The sequence below is a fragment of the Lagenorhynchus albirostris genome, chromosome 13 (assembly GCF_949774975.1).
Source record: "Lagenorhynchus albirostris chromosome 13, mLagAlb1.1, whole genome shotgun sequence".
NCBI lineage: Eukaryota > Metazoa > Chordata > Mammalia > Artiodactyla > Delphinidae > Lagenorhynchus > Lagenorhynchus albirostris.
The window spans coordinates 13,310,036-13,335,349 of record NC_083107.1 but is presented as its reverse complement, the minus strand read 5'-3'; the positions used below and the strand labels follow the sequence as shown (position 1 = coordinate 13,335,349).

Below are 25,314 nucleotides of genomic sequence, written 5' to 3'. Positions count from 1 at the left end.
AACTCAATTCATGTTACCTTTGGGAACTTATTTGAAATTGCTTTAATGATTGGTATAATTTTCCTAGGGTTATCTTATCTCTTAAGTAGTTTCTGACTCTGGATAATAACATCGGTAAGGGAGAAACTTGCCAACACTTCTGTGATACTGTCATACTAGAGTTAGTAGAGAAATTTCCATTGTTTTCATGTCTTAATCTTAGTAGTTCGAGTAGTGAGAGTGGTGTTTTAGGCAAACTACTATTCACTTGGGATATTAAAACTGTCTTGTTTTTATTTTGGGCCCTGCTTCTTGATCTGTAAAATCTTTGAAAATGACCACAAAATGCAGTTGAGGGGAGAACTGTTGGGGGGGGGCTCTGACCCTGAGTTGTGTACATGTAACTCCCAGAAGTTGATAGACACCAGGGAGGTGATGCTCTCAACAGGGCATTTCGTCTGGCCTTCCTCTTAGGTTACGTGCAGTCTAATGCCTCAAAGAACAGAGACTAGAATCTCTGGCAGAATTTGAGGCTTTTAGAAATAAGCTTTCATCTTATTTGGGAACATTGTTCAGGGAGTCCATAAGGCTTATGTTGCCAAGTCTTTCTCCACTTAAGAGGCCTGGGCACAGAGTGTTATCTTTGATGAGTTTGTTGTATCTGTGGAATCCATATAGATTTAATATCTTAGTATTGGTATATGAAGACATTTGGGAGGAGATAAAGAGAGACTTCTTTAAAAAGAAACATTGTATGCATGGCCTCAGTCCTCCAGGAAGGTGGAGGCTAGTTCAGGAGGTAAGAGGATGAGTCTGTGCTTGTGGAGAAGAACATAAAGCTTTGTCTGTCCTTGAGCTCAGGAGATCGATTTGAGTCCTTGTTCTGCCACTTCACTGGTTCTACAAGCTTGCATAGCCTCTTTCCTCTTCAGTAGACTGGTAAGTTATATTACGGAGTTATGGGAATTAAATAGATGATATGAACTGGCTTTGAAATCCGTAAAACAAGGTTTACTCGTTTTTTTGTTGTTGTTTGTTTGTTTTGCGGTACGCGGGCCTCTCACTGTTGTGGCCTCTCCCGTTGCGGAGCACAGGCTCTGGACGCGCAGGCTCAGCGGCCATGGCTCACGGGCCCAGCCGCTCCGCGGCACGTGGGATCTTCCCGAACCAGGGCACGAACCCGTGTCCCCTGCATCGGCAGGCGGACTCTCAACCACTGCGCCACCAGGGAAGCCCCTACTTGTTATTTTTAAGGTCTGTGCCTTTAAGCAGTGTTAAGCAGTGTTTTAATTGAGACACTGTGACTATTTAGATATCTTTATTACTGGTGTTTGTTAACTACCATTCTATAGCCAGTGGTCTGCTTAACACTGTAAGGCAGAGGTCCCCAACCCCTGGGCCAGGACGTAGCCGGTTAGGAACTGGGCTGCACAGCAGGAGGTAAGTGGCGGGCCAGCGATCAAAGCTTCATCTGTATTTACAGCCGCTCCCCATCACTAACATCACCGCCTCAGCTCCACGTCCAATCATCAGGCATTAGATTCTCATAGCAGCTCAAACCCTACTGTGAACTGTGCATGCGAGGGATCTAGGCTGCGTGCTCCTTATGAGAAGCTAATGCCTGGTGATCTGAGGTGGGGCTGAGGTGCTGATGCTAGCGCTGGGGAGTGGCTGCAGATACAGGTTATCATTAGCAGACAGATCTGACTGCACAGAGACCATAATAAATCAACTTCTTGCAGACTCATACAAAAACCCTATCAGTGAGTGGCAAGTGACAATTAAGGTGCATCTTATGGAGTAGACTGGACATAAGCAACACACTTCAGGTGTCACTGTCTCCATCACCCCCAGATGGGACCATCTCATTGCAGGAAAACAAGCTCATGGGTCCCACTGATTCTGCATTATGGTGAGTCGTATAATTATTTCATTATATATTACAAAGTAATAATAACAGAAATAAAGTGCACAATAAATGTAGTGCACGATAAATGTAATGCGCTTGAATCATCCCAAAACCAACCCCACCCCCCGGTCTGTGGAAAAATTGTCTTCCACGGAACTGGTCCCTGGTGCCAAAAAGGTTGGGGACTGCTGCTATAAGGAATATTCAAAAGCTATACAAAACAGAGTCTTCAAGGAGCTGTATTTGGATAATGAGGCCAGACTTTTACATTTGAGAGGGGAAAAAACCATGGCCATAGCCCAGTACACTATAATAGATAAGTGTTTCTGCTTGGTATAAATACTAGCAATTCAGAGAAATGGGAAGAGAGGACCCCTTAGAAGGAGCTGCTTGGAGGTGGGCTATTTCAGTTGAACTGTAGAGCACTTGATCAGTAGTTATTAATCACCAAGTATATGTGGAACTAGGCTAAGTCTTGTGGAAGTTACAGAGGACAAGCAATCGTCCTCATCATGCTGTAAGAACTTCCTGAGTAGTTGGGGAGATGAGCCCAGTATGTTTTTACAATGCAAGGCCATGTGTAGAGGATAGGCCAAATGCTGATTGAGTGGTACCAACAATAGGGTAGGGTTTGAGACAGGGACAGACTCTTCTAACCTGTGGGAAGTTTCAGTAACAGACTGAAGGTGGAGAGTGGGAATATAGGGCGGGGTGCCAGGAGAGGAGGTTGGCGAGAACAAAGGTGTCCTGGGAACAGTGAAGGACCAGAGTGGGGAGATAAGAGTAAAAAGAATGAAAATTAAATTGGAATCAGGTTTTATAGGGTCATGGCTATCAGGGAAGGCGGTAGACTGGGAAGATACTGAATGACTTGGGGCAGGAGAGGGAGGTGCATTTTGAACAGGGAAGGGACAGGGATATGATCTGAGACCAGTTAGCATTTAAGTTGATCGGAGTTGGGAGTGAGGTTGACTAGAGGCAAGAAGCCTAGTTAAGGTTTATTGTCAACCTCGATCTGATGAAATAGGCACCTGTTTTGGGGTAGCGGTGATAGAGATGGAGACCCATGCGTGGGCTCTCCTGAGGGAAGGAGTTACCAGGACTTGGTGCAGAGTAGGAGAGAAGGGCTGGAAAAATCAAAGGTTAATCTAAGGTCTGAGCATGAATGACAGGTAGACAATTATAGAACCAGGAGGAAAATGGGAAGTTTAGGAGAGGGGAAGGTAGAAATTTGGGTTTGATTTTTAAATGTGAAACTCACATTCAAATGCTAAAAGAAGCCCTATCTGGTTCACCTATTCATTTCAGAGATAAATAGATGTCTAGAGATTAATTCTCTATATTTCTAATTTGAACGGAGCGAACAGGCTCTCTAAAAATATCTCGCAGACATTGAAAAACGTGTGCCTGCATCTTCCTCCTCTTCTCTGGGTAGTTCTTGCCTCACAGGCTACTGTAGAGCGTCACCTTTCAAACTTGTGCCTGTCGTGTTGGACTTGCTCTCGGCTCCAGGAGCGCTGTTAGTCTGTACCACGTCACTTAGCTCTCAAAGATAAATTTTTGTGTTTTTGTTTTCTCTCGTGGTTGGTTTTGCAGCCCACTAGGCTGTGACTTGGTGCAGTGGATCAGAACACCTATCTGTGAATCTGCCTTTCTGTTCAGAAAGGTCAGAGGTTGACCAACAAATACTATCCTTTACTTTGTACATTTGCCAGTACATTTGTACATTACATATACCAAAAAGTTTGTTTTGTCTTCAGGATGTACTGCCTCTAGAAAAGAAAAATGAGTGTTTTCTCTTTGTGCCTTTTCCTTTTCCTCTGAGTAAATCTGATGAGCAGCTGCTGTGTTCTAGGTGCTGAGGTAGCTCATAAGAAGCTCAGAACGTCAATAGGCCACAGTTTGGTTTGCTACTCACAGTATGAAGTAGCCCTTTTATTATTATTTTTAATACCAGCCTTACTTTATAGAGTTTCAAGTTTTTCTGTTTTAATATCTTGCAAGCACATCCATGTTCACCTTGTCCACAACTTCTTTCGAATCAGTCTTGGACTCTTATCCTTTATCTCCTTTTATTCCCATCCTAAATTTCTTTTTTTCTTTTTAAGCTTTTTTGTCTTTAGTCATGCTTACTGAGATAATATTTCATTTTATTTTAATTTGGTTTGGTTCGGTTTGGGCTTTTGGGATCTTAGTTCCCTGACCAGGGATCGAACCCGGGCCCCAACAGTGAAAGTGCCAAGTCCTAACCACTGGACCGCCAGGGAATTCCTTCCTATCCTAAATTGCTTAATCTGTATAGAACACTTAATCCGTACCCTCAACGCTGCTGACAACATTCAGCACTCAAATGTTCATTGACTCTTAATGTTGTGATTTCTCCCTCCCCTTTTTAAAGAAAAATAAATTTATTTGTTTTTGGCTGTGTTGGATGCTTCGTTGCTGTGCACAGGCTTTCTCTAGTTGCGGCAAGCAGGGGCTACTCTTCGTTGTAGTGCACGTGCTTCTCATTGTGGTGGCTTCTCTTGTTGTGGAGCATGGGCCCTAGGTGTGCGGCCTTCAGTAGTTGTGGAACGCGGGCTCAGTAGTTGTGGCTCACGGGCTAGAGCACAGGCTCAGTAGTTGTGGCGCACGGGCTTAATTGCTCCGCGGCATGTGGGATCTTCCCGGACCAGGGCTCGAACTTGTGTCCCCTACATTGGCAGGCGGATTCTTAACCACTGCGCCGGCAGGGAAGCCCCTCTTTAATTATTTTTTAAAGGAACTAATCTAGAATGAATTCTGGAGTATAGTTTTGTGAGGTCTGAGTTTTCATTTAGGTACAGTTAGGATTATGTTTAGTAAATGTTTTTCTTTCTGTTTATCTGGATTAAAACTTGTGTGCCATTTTGCTTTCCCCTTAATTCCAAATTTAAAATCTCTGTCCATTTTATGAAAGCGGAGTTAACTTTTAATAACTCAGAAGAGCTCCAGTGCCATATATGTTTTATTTATAAACTTGGATATTTACATTTTTTCCTGCCTCCACAATATTCATAAAAGCGTTAAGTAAAGTCTTAGTGATTTCTGGGGAGTCTTATTTATTTCTACCAAAATGTCCTAATCCTAGGTGGTGAGGTTTTCAGCTTTTTGGGAAACGTTAATAATCGTCATCATAGCAACACCTTTCTATGTTGTGCCTCACCATCTTTTATAGAGTGGTCTCAATTATCATGAGTCTCATCTCTCATGTGTTTGACTCTTAGGCAGCAATGTACTTTGTGGTGTAGTTGATACCTCTAAACTGCCTTTTATGGACCAAATTAGAACTTTTCATCATCTACCGATGAGCAGACATATCAACTGATGGCATTTGTAGAGCTACCTACCAACCAGCTGTTCAGTTTTAACAATACTTTAACAACTGTGTGGGTGTAATTTTTTGTGGTTTTTTTCCCTGGGCTACCATAAAAATAAGTGGCAAACAAAATTGAAAATGCAAACGCTGAGTAGGGATGCAAACTCAGTTTTCAGTCTTAATGATAACATTGTCTTGCTTGTATTAGGTGGCCCAAAATGATGAGTAAATCATGTCACAGAGTTGTTCACATGGCTGTTTTAAGCCATGTGATTAGTAATGAAGGAAAATAATGGAACAAATATATGAGCAAAATGATCAAACTGTATTAAAAGTTATTTGTAAAACCAAGTTAAATTAGGAATTTTATAATTTTTTGCTTTGTGGGAACAAAATACCCTTTTTTTTTTTCTGTACGCGGGCCTGTCACTGTTGTGGCCTTTCCCGTTGCGGAGCACAGGCTCTGGACGCGCAGGCTCAGCGGCCATGGCTCACGGGCCCAGCCCCTCTGCGGCACGTGGGATCTTCCCGGACCGGGGCACGAACCCGTGTCCCCAGCATCGGCAGGCGGACTCTCAACCACTGTGTCACCAGGGAAGCCCCTGGGTACACTTTTATAGGAACACATTATGTACTAAAGTTGAGAAGTATTTCATTTCTTTGGCAAGCTTTGGGATAATTTTCTTTTACGAACAAGGAAACTGTGGCTCAAAACACAAGCCTGTGAGTTCTTATTCCAAGTCTACCTACATGTTTAAGGGTATTTTTCGGAAGTGTCGTTATTTGGAAAAGAGAAGGAACTTATAACTGGGGGGACTCTACTTTGTGAATGTGTTTTATTTGAAAATTGGTGTGTGTATTGATTGGTGTATTTATTTGGTGTTTGGGAAATTAAGGGTGCAATGCTCTTGGGAGTAGTACAGCTTAAGCATCCTGGGAGAGAGCAGAGGAACAGCGAGCAGCTAAACGTGAAAGGTTGGCAGCTGAGAGGGCGTTGGTTCACGGTGTTGGTAGTGCCAGAGCCTCCAGTGCTGGGCTTGAAATTGAGACTGTGTAATACACGATCTGTTATTTTTCTGTTCATTCAGTAAATAGTTATTGAATGCCTGATATGTGCTGGTTGCCATGCTAACCGCTGGAGATTAAACACTCATATTTTCTACCTTCAAGTAATTTCGTGGGGGTGATAGACAAATAAATATTTACAATGTAGTGTGAAACCCTGATAGAGAAGTACAGGAAGCTATGCAAACAAATATTTTTCTAATTTACAGTTTCTGTGAAACTAATGGACACAAATCCTGAAATGGCTGGGCAGTGAAGCTGAACGGGGGCAGAGCTTGAAGTCTTAGCTGGGCTCTATAAAAACAATTTAGGAGTTAACTCAAATATGTTTAATTTAGTTTGGCAGATGTCTGATTTTGGAGGAGACCATGCCTATTCCAATTTCTGAGAATATCATGCTTAAAATTTGTTTAGAAAAGGTACTATTCTATTGCACTAAAAGAAAAATTATCTTTAACTTAGACCAACCATGTGTGTTGGTTCTTTGTTTGGATTTAAAATCTCTTACTGACATGCTAATTATTTTGCCTGTTGAATCAAGTCTAATAATAAAAGTGACCTTAAAAAAAAAAAGTACTTTTCTGGTACAGCCACTTTGGAGGACAGTTTGGTGGTTTCTTACAAAACTAAACATTACTCTTACCGTGAGATGCGGCAATCAGGGCTCCTTGGTATTTACCCAAAGGAGTTGAAACTTAGGTCCACACAAACACCTGCGCATGGATGTTTATAGCAGCTTTATTCATAATTGCCAGAACTTGGAAACAACCAAGATGTCCTTCAGTAGGTGTATGGATAAGCAAAGTGTACTTACGTCCAGACAGTGGACTAAATAAAAAGAAATGAGCCGTTAAACTGTACATGTATAGGGGCAACGTATATAGGGGAAATCTCAGTGCCTCCTCTCAATTTTGTTGTAAACGTTTAGCATGGCAACCAGCACATATCAGGCATTCAATAACTATTTACTGAATGAACAGAAAAATAACAGCTAGTGTATTACACAGTCTCAATTTCAAGCCCAGCACTGGAGGCTCTGGCACTACCAACACCGTGAACCAACGCCCTCTCAGCTGCCAACCTTTCACGTTTAGCTGCTCGCTGTTCCTCTGCTCTCTCCCAGTTTTATAACTGCTCTCAAAAAATAAAGTATTAGAAAAAAAAAGTACTCGTGGTGACTAAGTGGTGAGCACTGTCTCAGAACGATTTCTTTCATGTTTGTGTATGGGTTCTGAGTACAGGGAGGTCTATCGCATTGCCAGACACAGTTGGCATGGGACTTCATCCTGGGTAAAGAGCGGCCACTCCAGTGGCAAACCTGGAATCCAGCGTTCACCTTCATAGCTGGTTTAGTTATGGTAAAGATGGCTGTCACAGTAATTGCCCAGCTTTCCTCCTAGGAACTGAATCCAGTTAGATTTCTTTCACAGAATGGTTCTCCTTGAAGCACGTTTTGTTTTCAGACAAATAAATCAAAAGAACATTAGGACACTCCCTTCAGGACTTAGAAGTTTGGTCTCAGTCAGTTTGTTATTACAGTGATTTTCAAACCTGTTTTTACCTTTGGCTGCTTTCCACTAAATCCATTTGAAAATGCATTAGTGGAATCCTTCTCTCTGAGCAGGGCTTTCCCAGGGTTCTCTTTCAGATTATTCCATTATACTTTTCTTGGGCTTCCAAATAGTTTGTAGAAATTATTTTTCCTTGGGGCATACTGAAGACTCTCTCAGTGTTAATTAATTGACCTTATATTACTAGTATCTATCATTTATAAAAACTAAGTTGCTAAGATTCGAAAATATCGATGGATTTCAGGGATGGGGCATAGAAGTTCAGCTGGTAAATTCCAAATGCCCTCTCTCCAGCTTGGGCTCTGCTTTTCTGTTCCTTAACCATTTGCTTACTTTGTTGTCTACTGACTGTAGAAACAAACATGTCTGGATGGATAGGAGTTTTGGTTTGCATTTTTTAGGTTTTTTAAAAAATTGAGTTACAGTTCTCATACCATAAAAATCACCCTTTTAAAGTGTGTATTTCACTAGCTCTTAGTACATTCAGAGTTGTGCAGCCATAACCATTATCTAATTCCAGAACATTTTCATCACTCCCAGAAGAAACCTCATATCACTAACAGTCACTCTCTGTTCCACCCTTCCCCCACCCCCTGGCAACCATGAATCTCCTTGCCTATTCTGGACATTTCATAGAAGTAGAATTAAACAATTTGTGGCCTTTTGTGTCTGGCTTATTTCACTTACTGTTTTCGAGGCTCCTCCATGTTGTAGCATGTATCAGCATTCCTTTTTATAGCTGAATAATACTCTGTCATATGGATTTGCCACATTTTGTTTATCCATTCATCATTTGGACATTTGGATTGCTTCCATTTTGGAGCTATTAAATGCTGCTATGAACATATATAAGTTCGTGTATGGACATATGTTTTCATTTCTCTTGGGTGTATACCTAGGAGTGGAATTCTTGGGTCATGTGGTAACTTTGTTTAACTTTCTGAGGAATGTTTTCTACCGCTTTTGCACCATTTTACGTTCCATCAGGAATGGATGTGGGTCTGAGTCTCTATATTCTTGCCAACACTTGTTGTTGTCCATCTTTTTTGTTATAGCTATCCCAGTGCGTGTGAAGTGGTTTCTCACTGTAGTTTATTTATTTATTTTTGGCTGCGTTGGGTCTTCGTTGCCGCGCACAGGCTTTCTCTAGTTGTGGCGAGCGGGGACTACTCTTCCTTGGGGTGCCAACTTCTCATTGCGGTGGCTTCTCTTGAGGAGCATGGGTTCTAGGCACGCAGGCTTCAGTATTTGTGGCACTTGGGCTCAGTTGTGGCTCACGGGCTTAGTTGCTCCGCAGCATGTGGGATCTTCCCGGACCAGGGATCGAACCTGTGTCCCTGCATTGGCAGGTGGATTCTTAACCACTGTGCCACCAGGGAAGTCCCTCTCACTGTAGTTTTGGTTTGCATTTCCCTGTTGATTAAAGATGTTGAGCACCTTTTCCTGTGCTTATTGATTATTTGTATATCTTTTTTTGTTGTTGTTGTTTTGACTGCACTACACAGCTTGTGGGATGTTAGTTCCCTGACCAGGGATTGAACCCGGGCCACGGCAGTGAAAGCGCCGAGTTCTAGCCGCTGGACCAGCAGGGAATTCCCAGTATATCTTATTTGGAAAAAATGTCTATTCAGATTCTTTGCCCTTTTTTTTTTTTTTTTTTTTTTTGCGGTGCACGGGCCTCTCACCGCCGCGGCCTTTCCTGTCGCGGAGCACAGGCTCCGGACGCGCAGGCTCAGCGGCCATGGCTCACGGGCCCAGCCGCTCTGCGGCATGTGGAATCTTCCCAGACCGGGGCACGAATCCGTGTCCCCTGCATCGGCAGGCGGACTCCCAACCACTGTGCCACCAGGGAAGCCCCCAAAATTTAGTTTTGATGAAGTCCAATTTAATTATTTTTTCTTTGGTTGCTTTTGCTTTTGGTGTCATATCTCAGAAACCATTGCCCAATCCAGGGTCAAGAATGCACCCATTTTCTTCCAAGAATTCGATAGTTTCAGCTCTTACATTTCAGTCTTCATTCCATTTTGATTTAATTTTTCTCTGTGGTATGATTCTTTTGCATATGGATAGCTCGTTATCCCAGCACCCTTTGTTCAATACGACTTTTTTAACTTTTTTCCCCCTTTATTTACCATCAATCCAAATACTTATATTAATAGTGCCTGCAGATGTGCAAGGCATATAAGACTGTGGAGTATACAGTTTACAATAAGAACTTGTCTTCCCTTTGGGTCTTACATCTAGTTGAGATTGATGGTGGCATATATACATGAAATCGTTAAATAGTGGATGATTCCGTGCCAGAGGAGTGGTGGAGAGAACAGAATTCATTAGGAACTGAGAAGACTGAGTAAGTCTGTGGGCAGAGAAGTTCATAGAGAAGATAAAGCCATTGACCTTAGATAAGGTTTAGATACAGAAAGACCAGAAATGGTCAGAGCAGAGCTTACTGAAGCAATTAGATTCTTTTGGCCCCAAGTATGTATGGGACACCTTTTAGACAGATTTAAAAATTTTCCTGGATTACCAAGTATTCTCTTAGCCTAAACTGTGTTATTAGAAATTGGAAGCACCTGATATATACTTTGTGCAGTTGTATTTAGAAGTGAGGGTAGTTTCTATTTTGGCCACCCCACATTGGATTGGGTACCTTATGGGCACTATCTCCAGTTTACTTATCTTTTTACTTCTCTCAGTGGTTGTCATTGAGTCAGACTTACTATATTCCCTCTTCACAGTCCCTACAATCTTCAAGATTCCTTTTCTTAAAACTCTGGAAAAACTGTTCTTGTCATGGTCACTGATTACTTCTGTATTGTAGGCCAGTGGTCAGCTCTCAGTCCACATCTTACTTGGTACATAGCAGCACATTTAACGCAGTTGGTTACTCCTTCCTCCTTGGCACACTTTCTTCACTTGGCTTTCCGAACACCATATTTCCTTGATTTTCCTCCCACACCAGAGTTAGTATTTCAGTAGTCTTTGTTAGTCCCCTTTTCCAGTTCTACTTTGTCTTGGTCTCATAAACTTGGAGTTCCCAGGACTCCCTCCTTTTATCACTTCTGTGTGTCTGCCCCGACTCTCTCTTGTTGATTTCACTTAGTATCATATGTATGCCAGTAACTCACAAATTTGTATCCAACCTTGACCTTACTCTTGAACTCCAGGTTTATATATCCAACTCACTCTTACACATATGCACTGGGATGACTACTCAACATCTCAGCTTTCACAAGCCCCAAACTGAACTCTTTTATGTCTCCCTCCCCCTCATAACTGCTCAGCCTTTAATCTTTTTCATCTGAATTGAAGACAGCTTTGTCTTTCTGGTTGACTTGGGGTGAAAACCTTGGAGTCATCTGTGAGTCCTTTTCTTCCCTCATACCCAGTCAAAATCCTGTTGGCTTTGCCCTCAGAATATGTCCGGAATCCAACCACTTCTCACCACCTCCACACCTAACACCCTGGGCTGAGCCACTGTTCTCATCTGGATTGCTGCCACAGCCTCCTGACTCATCGCCCTGCTTCTGTCTTGTACTCCTATCATCAGCCAGAATGACTGTATTAAAATGTTACGTCAGTTTATGTAGCTGTTCTGCTCAAAACTTTGCAATGGGCATTCCTATCACTCAAAGAAAGTGAAAGGCAAAGACTTTACGGTACCAGAAAGGCCCTACAAGATCGGGACTCCCGCCCCAGTCTCCTGGGCTTCCTCTCCTCCTGATTTCCTTTGCCAGAAATCTACTTTACCCACACTGGCCTCTTTGCTATTTCTTGAATAATCTAGGTATATTTCTGCAGTAGGGCTTTGTCCCCCTCAGTCTGGAATGCTTTCCTCTGTAGGGGAGGAAGAATCATTTTCTTTCTACCCTTGCAAGTTCTTGGCTGAGAATACTATATTAAAAGACAGATTAACCAGTGAAAAACAGACAGTTTGTTAACATGTATACCTCATGTGTGTGGGGGAGATTCGCAGGGAAAAATGAGTAACTCAAAGAGGTGGCTTAGAATTCAGGCTTAAATACCATCTTCAGCTAAAGACAAAAGAAAGGTTGGTATGGGGAGGCCAGTAATGGAGAAGTTACCAGGAAAAGCACAATAAACAAGAATAAGGTTTGTTATACAGATCTAAGTCTGAGCTGTCATCATGATAAAAAATTTCTTTAGAGGTTTAGAGCCATTCTTCTCTGCCTGGTACAGAGAGGGAGATACCCTTACAAATGGAGATTTATTTTATAAATTTAGGTTTCCTTTACCAAAGGGTAACTTCTACTCTGTTTTCAGAGCTTCTGTGTCTGCTGTTTCTCAGAATAATCAGCTCAAAATCATCCTTACACCAAAGAAGCGATTTTGGGGTGGCGTATTCTGCTACCCTTCACCCCCCCGAGGTCTCCACATGGCTAATTCCCTCGCTTCTTTCAAGTCTTTGCCCAGATGTCATTTTCTCAGTGAGGCCTACGATGTCCACCTGTTTAAGATTACAGTTGCTCAAGCCACATACACTCCCCATTTGTTTCACTCTGCTTCCCCCCACCCCTGCCAGTGGCATGTATCCTTTTTTGTCATACTGTATAATTGACTTACTTTGTGTTTATCTTCCTCACCAGAAGGTAGGTTTTAGGGCAGAGATTTTTGCCTGGACACTTCTGTACCTGTCACATTATCGAGTGCCCAATAAATAGCTGTGGAATGAATAAACATCCTAAGGCTACTGTACGTTCAGGCTTTTTTTTTTTTTTTTTTAATTTGGCTGCGCTGGGTCTTAGCGCAGCAAATTCCTGATGTAACTTAAAGTTTAACTACCACCAGTATGAGCAGGATTTCAGGAGCCAGGTCTGTCGCTTACAGGTATGGATGTGTAGATCTATGAGGTAATTGACAAATATAACTGAATTTGCCCTCTCTTGGTTCTTCTCTTTCTCTTCCTCCTCCCTATTTCCTGAGGAAGTAACACAGGGAAAGAGGATATAAACTGTAGTAACTTTCAGTTGATTAATTGTGTGTGTCAGGGTCCCCAAGACTACCTTTAGGTTCTAGCGATTACCAGGAGGATGCACTGGACTCAGCAGGTAGTCACACCCATACTTAGGGCTAACATTTATTACAGCAAAAAGATACAGGGCAAAAATCAGCCAAGGGAAAAGTCACATGAGACATAGTCCAGAGGAAACCAGAGGAAAGCTTCCAAGAGTCCTCTCCCAGTGGAGTCACACAGGACACGCTTAATTCCTCTAACATCAAACCCTAACAAGTGTGAAGTGTTACCTACCAGGGAAGCTCATTTAGAGACACTAAATGGGTACTAGTCATACAGGCCCCCTCTGTCTAGCAGATACCGAAAGTCCAGGGATGCCAAGAAGAAAAGTAGCTCAGCACAAACCACGTTATACAAACAGTTTAGGCACAGTGAGCCATTCTTAACCAGTTAGGGTGGTAGGAACCCTCCGGTTCCGGGCCTGCTTGCCAGGTTGACCCTTGGCTGGCATCTGGGAACTTGGATTTCAGGAGGGTTCCTACCCCCTAACTGGTTCAGAGTGGCTCACTCTTGCTTACAGGTGGGGGTATGTTAACTCTTTTCTGCCCTGTTTCTCTTTTCACTGTTTTCATCATGGTATCCAAAGAAGTTTGTTTTTTCTTCTTTATGTAGAACATAAAGCATTTAGCTTTATCTCTCTTTAGGAAATTTAGTAATAATCAAAATGTGAGAATGACTTGGACAGTTTAAGTGGATTGAATAAGTGAGTTTATTCATGTAGCCATATTTTCTGAAAAATGCCTTCACAGTAGTATTGTCTCCTGATTTTAGTAATTACAAAAGTGATTTATTTCATGGTAAAATTTTAAAATTTATTCCAAACAATAAAAAATTAAGATAGCTTTCTTAGAATTCACTTGAAAAATATTATCTATGAATGTGACCATCTGTTCAAAGCAGACACTGATTTTTCTTCACTTTACTTCCATCTTTCACGTTCCAAAGGGCCAATTTGTAACTTGCCATCTTTGGATTTGCTTTTGTGAATAACCAGTCTTCTTCCTTTCTTTCTTTTTTTATAGGTCAAGATGCTGAATTATCAGGGACGCTTTCACTTGTTTTGACACAGTGCTGTAAGAGAATAAAGGATACTGTTCAAAAATTGGCCTCAGACCACAAAGACATCCACAGCAGTGTTTCTCGGGTTGGAAAAGCCATTGATAAGGTACGGCGTTGAAGGGAGTGTCTGGCGTGCTTTAGCGTCATCCTTCATCTCCTGTCACCGCTTCAATAACATTAGCTGTCTCAGATTATTTTATGTTGTTTCTTTTATCCTTGCTTTTAATAAACTTTTGCACATCTGGTTTTACTATGTTATTCAAGTTCCCTGTTGCTGTTATTTAAAAAACAAAAAGAAAACAAACCAAAAACCTTCCCTTTTTACAGCCTTGTTTTTTACCCATTTGCTTAAATGATTACCGCTCCTAGTGTCACGATGAGTAAATTTCCAAGAAATTTTAACTTACTATGAGGGAGTTTGTTTATAGAAGTAACTTTTCCTACTTCCTGAGTAATTCCCAGGCCATGACTCTGCCTCTGTTATGGGATGATTAGGATAACACGCTTGCATCTGTCTTGCCTGCATCATTCTAACTCTTGTTGTCTTCCTGTGAGCATGCTAGTCACTTTTCTCCAGTGTTGCTTTCTGTGTGAGTGGGTTGGTTGCTAGCTAGCAAGGCCTGTCACTTGTATTGGGTGATTTTTCTTTTTAAATTTTTATTGGCATATAGTTGCTCTTGCGACATCTCTTAAATCTTTAACTTGGTGGTTTACTTTTAAGCAGTTTTCACTTTTAGCACTGGGCCAATTTTGCCCTTGGAGTTCATAGTCCTAGTGGCGACTAAGAGAAGTGGCCTAAGGTTACTGTGTGATACCTCTGACTCTTTCAGAGGAGTTTGAAATAATCAAACGTTGGGGAGTTTGTGACTGGTTATGGACATTTTTGTTCACACATTGTAAACTTCCAGGAGGGTAGGAGGAACTTTTGGGGAGAGCTGTTTGTAGTAAAACCGGTCTTATGAGCTGCTCCATATGTATACACGAGAACAGTAGCTGTAACGTAGAAACTCGTGGAATCCAGAGAGTGGCTCTAACTCGTGGGTAAGTCTGTTAGAAATAATCCTACAGAGCAGTACTGTTGAAAAGCTAGGCTCGAGGCAGCCTCAGTGAGCACTAGATGCTTGTAAGGAGATGTGGTTAACTGGTAGGTGCAGTGTGACAGGACTGTGAGTGGTGGGGCTCTGGGGACTGTTTGGGTAGCTGTGCCTTCGGAAGTGTTAGTGCCCTTTGGAGAGCTCTCGCCACTCCCACAGCGCCGTGGGCTTCGCCTCAGCCAGAGGCAGAGGAGTGGTGTTGGCGGCAGCAGCCTCATTTTTGGGTCAGTGATGGCCGTTGCCAGCAGGGGCTGGGAAGGCAGCAAGTGTTCTCCGAAATAGCTTTGAGGTTGTGATGCCTGTTTGTTAATTGCAGGGGAGCGAACACAGCTTTGGAAGTGGCTTCAGCCTCAGCCTTCTGGGGGCTGTGGCGTAGGATGCGGTCAGCTGGTGCGTGAAGTGATTGTTGGCGTGTGCTGCTTAAAGACCTCCTGGAATGGTGACGGGGGCACTTTAGAGGTGGTCTTAAATCACTGTGGGTGAGGAACCCTCTGTTTCTTTAGGGTGAGGTAACTGCTGGTGGTGTTTAGGAAGCTTCGGATTTTGGTGGCTGACAGTGACCAAGGCGTTCTAATGATGGTTCAGACCCCAGGAGGTTCCTGGAGGCATTGACCACCAGGCTGCCTGCAGTTATGCCAGTGTCGGGGGGCAGCAGGACCAGAACATGCCATGACGGTGAGAATAGCTGAAACTTCCAAAGCAGCCAATCAGAGAAAGCGTCTGAGAAAAGAGCCCAGATTCTGGGAATAGGTAGGGACGGCCTCAGCAGTCGCACCTCAAGTGTGCGGACTACTGGCCACCAAGATTTGGAACATTTGGGCAAATAATTCAGGAGCTTTGCATTCTGCCACTGGTAGGGTGACCATATGTCCTCATTTCCTAGCTTATGTCTTGCCCTGTCATAATTATCATCAGAACCCTCTTTCACTCTTGTCCCCCAGCTACTGGTGACTTGCTAAACATGTCTTCCTCCCGACCTGGCAAGTCTTTATAGATATTCACAAGGGTTATCATGTTCTGGGTAATCTTTGAGGCAAAGCATTTAAATGTATTTGGTGCTAGAAATGGAAGTTCTCTTTTTGAGATTGGATAACAAGGGAACACATAGTGAGTAATCTATATTCTGACTTTTTTAGGGGGGATGTGTTTGAGGTGAATGTTGCTAATTAAATATTTTAATTTACTCATTTCTCTTTTGAAGACATTTTTCAGGTACTTGGAAGTTATAAGGGCTTTTTCAAGTAATTTCTTTTTTTTTTTTGGTAGGTTTTATGTTCCTGTGAAAGTAGTTTAGGTTCTAGGTGACCCGGCTTCTAGATTCTTCTGATCTATCGTATGAAATAAGATCATTAAGTTGATAGTGGTGATATTTGTTGAATTATAGTCCTGGGGCACAGCAGAAAGCTTGGATCTCTTAGCCCAGTTCGCTAACATTTTCCAGTGCATTCTCTCCCCCTTTTTTGGGGTGGGGTGGGGGCATCTATTTAGCCTCAGCTGTAAACGAAGCTGTTACCCTGCTAGAACTACCTAGACCTTGTACATGAGCTTCCCACGCGTATGAGGAACTCTGTGTTGGCTGTTGTCAAGGCTCCTTTGCCTTGTAAAGTCTTCGGGCTCTTCTAGTTTGCACCTGGTAAATTTGTGCAAGCTTCCGGGGCCGCCTGCTATAAAGGCTGGGTGGACTTGTGTGGACTGGTAAACAAACAGGATGAAGCTGAAGCCATTGTGGCTCAAGCCTTTACACAACAAACAGCCTTGAGTAATAAACTGGAATGTCATCCAGCGGCCTGTGAGTACCATGTTATGGACACATGTTCCCACCCTGCTGAGAGAAGGACAGTAAAGAAGCCGGTGACTCCTTTATGAGCAGGTTGGTTGTTGAGTGAGGAACTTCAGTAAATTTTTGACATGCTTAAATGATTTATTTTTTCCTTTAATGTTTCAGTGCTCCTTTTATAGTTCTTTAGTCATCACTTCGCTGAAAATGTACACAGAAGAGAAGTTTATGATGTTAACCAAGACATTTTCTGGCTTTTAATTATTGCCAACATAAAAAGTTATTGAAGATTTGTGCTTTAACGTGTTGACTATCTCCAGATGCTTGTAGTATAATCATAGTTTATAATATATAATAACAACAACCATTGGGTTTTGTGGTAAAAATTTTAAATGTGTTTTTAATATTTATTTTATAATTTTTAAATTCCTTCTCTATTTTAAGAAAATCTAGAATTCTCCTGTTTAGTGTATTTTAGTGTTTTACTTAGTCTTTTGACTTTTTTAAAGTTTAATTCCTAAGAAAAGTCAATAAAAACAATTATTGCTTTAGACTCCTGTGTGTGTGTGTGTGTGTGTGTGTGTGAAATAGTGCTAAGATTTTAAAGTGTCTAAAATTTGCTGTGGGACAGTGGAAAGTGAAACATACAGTTCTTTAGAAGATTGTGGTCTAGTTTGTTCATGTAAGGGTGCTTTTTGTACACATAAAAGAACTGGAAAGATTCTGAGGCGACATAAAGTAAGTTTGCATAGGATGGACTCTGCTTACTATAAAAGGGAAAGGGAAGGGCTTCCCTGGTGGCGCAGTGGTTGGGAGTCCGCCTGCCGATGCAGGGGACACAGGTTCGTGCCCCGGTCCAGAAGGATCCCACATGCCGCGGAGCGGCTGGTCCCGTGAGCCATGGCCGCTGGGCCTGCACGTCTGGAGCCTGTGCTCCGCAACGGGAGAGGCCACGGCAGTGAGGGGCCCACGTACCGCAAAAAAAAATCAAAGGTTTCTGGAGTTGATATTTTAAATTTGATTTGGAAGAATGGGTAAGATTTAGAGCAGCAGAGCAGTGAGGTGTGGTTCTTCTGTGGCACCCGGAAAGGAGCTGAACAGCTGAGAAAATGCTTGACTCCTGTTAAAGACTCTCAGGGACTGACTGGATTGGAGCGGCTGCCCTTGTCAGGACTAGGACAAGATCAGGCTGGGGACAGGCCAGTGATGGAAGGCGTCAGGATTTGTTCCAAGGAGATGAGGGGGAAAGGGAGGGAACGATGAAAGCATTTGAGCATTTGCTTGTCTTCGTTAGACAGGATGAAATTAGACTAAGGAGAAGTCAGGAGTAGGAAAATACAGCTCTCACTTAATGGAGTGTTGACCGTGTTCCAGATACTGAGCTGAGAGCTTTTTATACATTTATAGCCCACGATGCACGTACATTATTCCCATTTCACGTATGGGGAAACTAAGATTCAGAAATACTAAGTAACATACCCCAGGTGTACAGCTTGGAAGTGGTGAATTGATGTTTGGGAAAAGGTATCACTCAAGCGTTTGTTCTTAAACACTGCTGTGCTAGGAAATCAGTTAGGCCATTGCAGGGCTGGTCATGTTTTAAGGGGGAAAATCTTCTGCCACTAGATGGAGCATCTGCACTGGTGAGGCAACATGATGATTATTAAAAAAAATGGAGTAAGGCTGTAAAAAGTGAAATAGAGAATATTTTAAGATAGTTCTGGGTGAGCCGTTTGGAACTGCCTTTTATGTAGGTATGACTGGGGTATGAGAGGAGAAAAAGATACTGGCAGGAGAAAATTTGGGGGCTTCAGCCTTAAAAAGTCATTTGGTTTGAGTGGGTGAGGTTGGCTCTAAAGTTCTTACTGTGTAATGGATAAATCCTCGTAGTAGAGAGACGTTAACGAAGGAAGGAGATTAAGGGAGGAAATGAAGGAAATTAAAAAGGCTAGAAAATTTAGTCTAAGATGAAAAAGCTAAGTTTTGAGTTCTGAAATATAGGCAGATAATTTGATTTATGTTTTGGGTGGAATTTTTAGAATTATTGAAAAGGCATGTTGAACAAAGTTATAAAAAGACAACAGTGATTAGAAGCTAGGAACAAATTCCCTAAAAATAAAACATGTCAAACTAACCGCCTTCCCCCCCGCCCCCCGCCACCAACTACTAGCAAGGCATTTAATAAAAATCCCATATTTTTGGGGTCAGGATGGAAGCTGTTCTTTTTAAATTATGTGGTTTGAATAGGGGCAGCCGTGTTCTCGATACCGTGTCCACTTTGGCCACAGTGCTGCATGGTGTGAGGATGGGCCTGAGCCATCCAGGCTTGGCCACCTTCGTTTGCTCCAGGGTGGGTACCTCAACATCCTTCCCTAGGATCTTTCTCATTAGAGCCCTTATGGAAAGAAGGGCTGAAAATATGTGAGCCCTGGAGTGATTAGTAGCCCTTGAAAGAATCTGGTCTCTTGTGGGAAGCAAAACCTACATGTCACGAGAATAAGGGAGGGGAAATCTTTTGAGACCCGTTTATCCTCCTGTCTACCCCTGGTTACCTGTGCCTCTTTTTATTTTATTTGGCAGTACGCGGGCCTCTCACTGTTGTGGCCTCTCCCGTTGCGGAGCAGAGGCTCCGGACTCGCAGGCTCAGTGGCCGTGGCTCACGGGCCCAGCCACTCCGCGGCATGTGGGATCTTCCCGGACCAGGGCACGAACCCGTGTCCCCTGCATCGGCAGGCAGACTCCCAGCCACTGCGCCACCAGGGAAGCCCCTGTGCCTCCTTTTAAATCCTACTTGCTTGGGCAAAAGAGATTTCTGTTTGTAGGAACCAAGAGTCCTGACTTAAGCAGCTAGTTGCTCTCTGGGTCTCTTCACTTGTACTGGGCTTCAGTTTCCGTGAAACGATATTGGTTTTGTCCTTTTCAGTCTGGAGATCATTCTCAGAAGAGGAGTTGAGTTCCGCTTTCTCTGCCATGTGTCCCATTACGTTATTAGTTTTAGGCTCTGAGCAGAATGAAACTACATTATTTAGTTGGTAATGATAATTATTTGTTGAATTATAGTCTAGTCCACAGAGGAAAGCCTGGACCTTTGCAGTCAAGTCGCAGATTAGGATACAGGGTCAGAGAGCCCCACTAGATCTGGAGGGGGCACAAACCCACTTTTGCCTGCGTCGAGAGGAAGCAGCTTGCTTGGTCTAGCATCCAAGCTAGGTTGGGTTGAGAGGGGAAACAGACCCCATCCCTATTACGCTGTGCCAACTAATCCAGTCTGTAATAGTATTCAGGTGACTTTAAATTAATGAATTTATTATTAATGCCTCTGTTAAAGTGCTTTTGTGTTTTTATCTTTATTTATGTTTTCTAAAATGAAGCTCTTTTAAATGTAGAATCAGAAGATTTGGTGGCAAGGCGTGGCCCTCAGATTCAGCATCTGTATTATTGAAGGCTTACCAGGGACTAGGTACTGATAGTAGATATCTTCATGTACATTATTTAATTTAGTCGTTAGCAACACCTTGTGAGGTAGAGATTGTGGTCGGCATACACAGATGTGAAAACCAAGACTTTGGTTAAGTAACCTGCCTGAGATCACAGAACTAGAAAGCAAATGGAAGAGCTGGGATAAAAGCCCAGATTTTAAGACTTTGAAGAGCCTTTCCCAGCTGGAGTTCTTTGAAAGAATTAATTCCTAGTGCCCTGAGGGCACCCACTGTATGTATGAATTTCTGTCCTGTACTTCTAGAGTGGTAAGAGGTGTGTGCCTTCTTTGGGAGAATTAGTAAAATAGTCACTCAGATTTCTGTAGTTGGTTCAGATAAGGAGGAAGTTGGGGAAGCAGATTGACCAGAGCAGAAAGGTATGTGAAATAACATGTAAAATAATTGTGAAGGACGGGGATGTAAATGTGACAGGTGGTTAGATTGTGGGGCATTTTAAGGATCTTAAAAGCCCAACAGAGTAGTTTGACACATGTCTGGCCACGCCACATGACTCCTCTTTGTTTATAAAGAAATAACTTATTAGTGTGCACCCCCTAACCCCCCCCCCACCTTTCTTGATCTGGCTAATCTACCTATCTCTTAACTTTGAAAACTAAAGGAGAGGTATGAATGTCATGCAGAGGAGAGACTGGAATGTCTAAAAGGAGCAACATTTATAAATGCTCATTATGAGACACTACTAAATTTATTTTCCAACCCATAGTTGGCAAAGCACTGCTGTCTGATGTACACCTACATACGGATTATTTTATTACAGGGCATATACCTCATCATCACCTTTACTAAGTTTACTAGTAAAAATTTAGCAATTTTTCCCTAAAGGGTTTATAACAATTTATAGTCCTACTGAACATATATAACAGTTTCTGTTTCCTCAATTCCTACTTACACTTGGTATTATCAGACTTTTTGTTTTTTGTTTTTGTTTTTTGCGGTACACGGCCCTCTCACTGTTGTGGCCTCTCCCATTGCGGAGCACAGGCTCCGGACGCGCAGGCTCAGCGGCCAATGGCTCACGGGCCCAGCCGCTCCGCTTCATGTGGGATCTTCCCGGACCGGGGCACGAACCCGTGTCCCCTGCATCGGCAGGCGGACTCTCAGCCACTGCGCCACCAGGGAAGCCCTATCAGACTTTTAAAAAATTTAAATCAATCAGGTGGATGTGAAATAGTATCCATTTGTATTAATTTGCATTTCCTTCATCATCTTTGAAGTTGAGCATCTTTTCATATGTTTGACCATGTGAATTTTCTCCTTTGTGAATTTCTTGGTTATTTGTCCATTGTTTTCTACTGGGTTATTTGTCTTTTTTATTGATTGGTAGGAATTTTTTTAAAAAAAACCTCTTTTGGATACTAATCTCTTGGGGGTTGTAGTGAAGTCGGTAGCTTTTCCCAGCCTGCGTGGAACCAGAATCCAGGTCTTTTTGTTCTCTGTTAAATATGCTTTGCAGTTCACCTCTCACTGCTAAATCAGATTAACTGGGTGCTTAGAAGGGAAGTTGATTCCTGGTGGGTGCAACCGTAGCACACAGTTAGGTTCACAGGCCAATTTTTCTTCAAAAGTAGATGGAGAAGTTTAAAAAAAATGAACAGTATTCAAGAGTTGGCACTTAGGAACTAAAACAAATGCTGAGTTTTATCGTGTATGGTTATCACTGCCTGCTCAATAATTATAATTTCATAAAATGTGTTTCAGAAATGGATGGTGAGCAATGAAAGCCAGTCCTTAAATCTAACCAATTTGTAAGCATGTTCATGATACGGCAGAGAGGTAGGATGGTTTTAGATTTCATGGTTTCATAGTGATGGTCTGTTAAAGTCATTTACTCCTCCTCTGCCTAACTTCCAGATTTTAAAACTTTTAACCCATCAAAAATGTGAATGATACTAAAAGTACATGAGGTGGTGTATGAATTTATGTGTCCTGATTTCTCTTTTTAAGCCATAATATCTTTTCTAGGCGGACACACCCTTGAATGTGTGCTTTTCTGCTTTTGATTCTTTTTTGAATCCTGCCTTCACATTTAAGAACATCTTTCCACTTTTTTTTTCTTTTCCTTTAAAAATATAAAAGGAAAAAGTATAGTGAAACAGAAGTGGTAATAGACAGATGTTTCTCATCACTAGCCACTTCTTGGCTGGTTTGCGGTGCTGCTGATTTCCTGGGCAGCCATGCAAATGAGTTTGGTCACCTAGCAACAGGGGCTAGAACTGATCCTTGCTCTGATGCAACAGTAAGAATGTGCAGTTAAAACAAAAGGAGTTCTTATACTATATTGCATTTCCTCAACCTTTTTTTTTATATATAATTTTAGCTTTAATTTTTACTGCATGTGAGCAGAAAATAAGCTATGAAAAAAATTTACTTATCGACCTCAGTGGTTTAAACTGGAAAATCAGAACGGTAGAAGGGAGCTCAGAAATTTTCATCGAATGCATTGCTTATTCATGCTTAGTTGTATTTTCCAAGACTAGCAAATAAGTTCTAGAACTTGAATGTAGTAGAGGTATCCTGAGTGCAAGGGTATTCAATTTTTCTTACCACCTGTGTAGTAGTGACCGTGGTACACGTTATAGGAATAAAGTTACATGAAGAGCATCATTGTAAAACCATCTAAATTTGTTTAAATGTTAGACTCTTTCATTTTAAAGTCATCAAGTTTTCTAGATGAACATTTACCTTTGGTATGTATATTAAGGAAAGATTTAAAGGAATTGTTTTGTTTGAGTGGAGCAGTTACTGTCTGGTGGTAGCTATTCAAATCCTGACTAAGTATATACTACCAAAAGAATTGTCTGTTTTAATGTGGTCTGTGCTTTGAGCTGACCATTGTGTCTTCCAAAGTTTTTTCTTTCTTTCCTGCAGAATAATAGACACCTGATAAATCTGTTGGGGGTTGATGCGGTTGGGGAGTAATCATTAAATGAATACGTAGAAATCTGAAGGTTGTATTTGGAGTGAATGAGGCTGATAGATCAGTGAGGAATCTTAATTAGTCTCAGTGATTCTTGCTTATAGGGTGCATTCAGACAGTTACACAGTTATAGGCAGATTTCTGAGTTCATAATAAATTCTGTCATCTGATACCCATTCCTTTAGTCATTTGAATGGCCATTTGTCAGGGGAAATAAAATATGGGAGAGTGTACATCAGTCACCCTTCTAGGCTTGTACCTTAGTCCAGAAGAGGAACAACATAGCACCATCTTCACTTCTAGTGTTCTAGTTGTCATAGACAGCATAAAGATATAATAATTTGCTTAAAAGTATTGATGAACTGTTATGAAATCCTCTCTCAACAGGCGGAATCTGATAAGCAGATGGGAAGTTAGAGAACCTTATCCAAACAATTCTGGCTTTTCTTCAGTGCTAGATAGTCTGTTCAGTATGGTCATGGAGACTATTGCTGTAGCATCTAGATACCCTGTATTATTTCCATTCTTTAGATTAAGTACCAGGCCAAGAAAGAGGTCTATAAAAAGAAAATGAAGAAAAATGAAGACTCGGAGTAATTTTGCTTTTTGTTTTTGTCTGAGTAATTCCAAATGTTAATGTGCATATTTAGTTTTAGGCTACTGACTTGACACCTAAGAAGAGATAGCTCTTTAAAGAAAAATGGGCTTACTGTTGGAGAGGAGAGCTCTCTTGCATTGTAGTGATCGTAAATGGTAGGTGGTTTGCAGTTCTATTACTACCTGTTCGTGTATGTACTGTAAAATAATCCTGTGTCGTGTGGACTGTATTTAAGCAATGATTGACTAAGATTGTAATTTCAGTAAATCTAAATGATCTCGTCTAATTAAATTCATGTGCTTCAAAAAAAAAGAAAGAAAGAAAGAAATGCAAGAGGTTTACCAGGGGGTAATGCCTGTGAAAGATAAGGCGGTGGAAGTAAAATTGAGCAGGGAAAGCTTTCAGAGGTAGCTTTGTTTTTCCTTCACTCTTGATGTTCCGAGTTGTCTTCTTCTAGTATAATTTCCCTTCAATCAGGAGAACTTTTAGCGATTCTTTTAGAGCAGGTCTTCTGCCAACAAATTCAGCTTTCCTTCATCTGAGAATGTCTTTATTTCACCTTCATTCCTGAAGGATATTTTCACTTGGTACAAAATTTGGGGATGACAGTTCTTTTCTTTTAGTACTTGAAAAGTGTGCCACTTTCTTCTGGTCTCCATGGTTTCTATTGAGAAATCTGTAGTCATTTGAATCATAGTTCCCCTATAAGTAGTGCATCACTTTTCTTGATAACTATTTCAAGATTTTTTCTTTGTCTTAAGTTTTTAACAGTTTGATTACGAAGTGTCTAAGTGTGGATTTCTTTGAATTTATCCTTTTAGGAGTCTGTTGAGCTTCTTGAATCTCTAGATTTATGTCTTTTGCCAGGTTTGGGAAATATTAAAAACATTTTTTTCTACACTATCCTCTTCTGTTGTTCTAGCACTCCATTGACATGACTGTTAGATCTTTTGTTATTGTCATGCAGGGCCCTGAGGCTCTGTTCGTTTTTTCTCAATCTTTGGTTATTCAGATTAGATCATTTCTATTGATCTTCACAGACTTTTGCTCTGTCACCTCTGTTCTGCTGTTGAGTCCATGCAACAAGTTTTTAATTTTGATTACTGTGTCTTGTTTCTTGCTGAGACTTTCTGTCTTTTCAGAAGTGTTTGCCCTTCCTTCTTGAAGCAATTTTATAATTGTTCTAACGTCTTTGATGATACCAACATCTGTCATCTTTGCATTGTTGTCTGTTGAACATCTTATGTGAATTTAGGTTTTCCTAGGTCTTCATATGACAAATAATTTTGGATTGTATTTTGGACATTTTTAATATTATGTTTTGAGCCTCTGGGTCTTATTTAAGTTCTGTGGAGAATATTGATGTTTTTGTTTTAGCGGACTTGACCTGGTTGGGTTCGGGCTCCTCAGTCTTCTCTGAGTTTTAAAATAGTTTCAATGTCAGCTTCGTTTCCAAAGCCATTACAGAGCTAT

The 25,314-nt window shown here is 41.6% G+C and overlaps 1 protein-coding gene across 5 annotated transcripts in view; it reads left to right on the top strand.

The window, feature by feature from the left end:
• The window catches only part of RMND5A (required for meiotic nuclear division 5 homolog A), a 99,476-nt gene that overhangs the window by 6,219 nt on the left and 67,943 nt on the right, over nucleotides 1-25,314 (top strand). For all 5 annotated transcript variants that reach the window (XR_009544255.1, XR_009544256.1, XM_060170187.1 and 2 more), the window contains exon 2: nucleotides 13,919-14,061. Coding sequence is in view for 3 of the 5 variants with exons in the window: in XM_060170187.1 (XP_060026170.1) it covers nucleotides 13,919-14,061 (143 nt within the window). In the remaining 2 variants the exon portion in view is untranslated. The remainder of the gene's footprint in view (nucleotides 1-13,918; nucleotides 14,062-25,314) is intronic.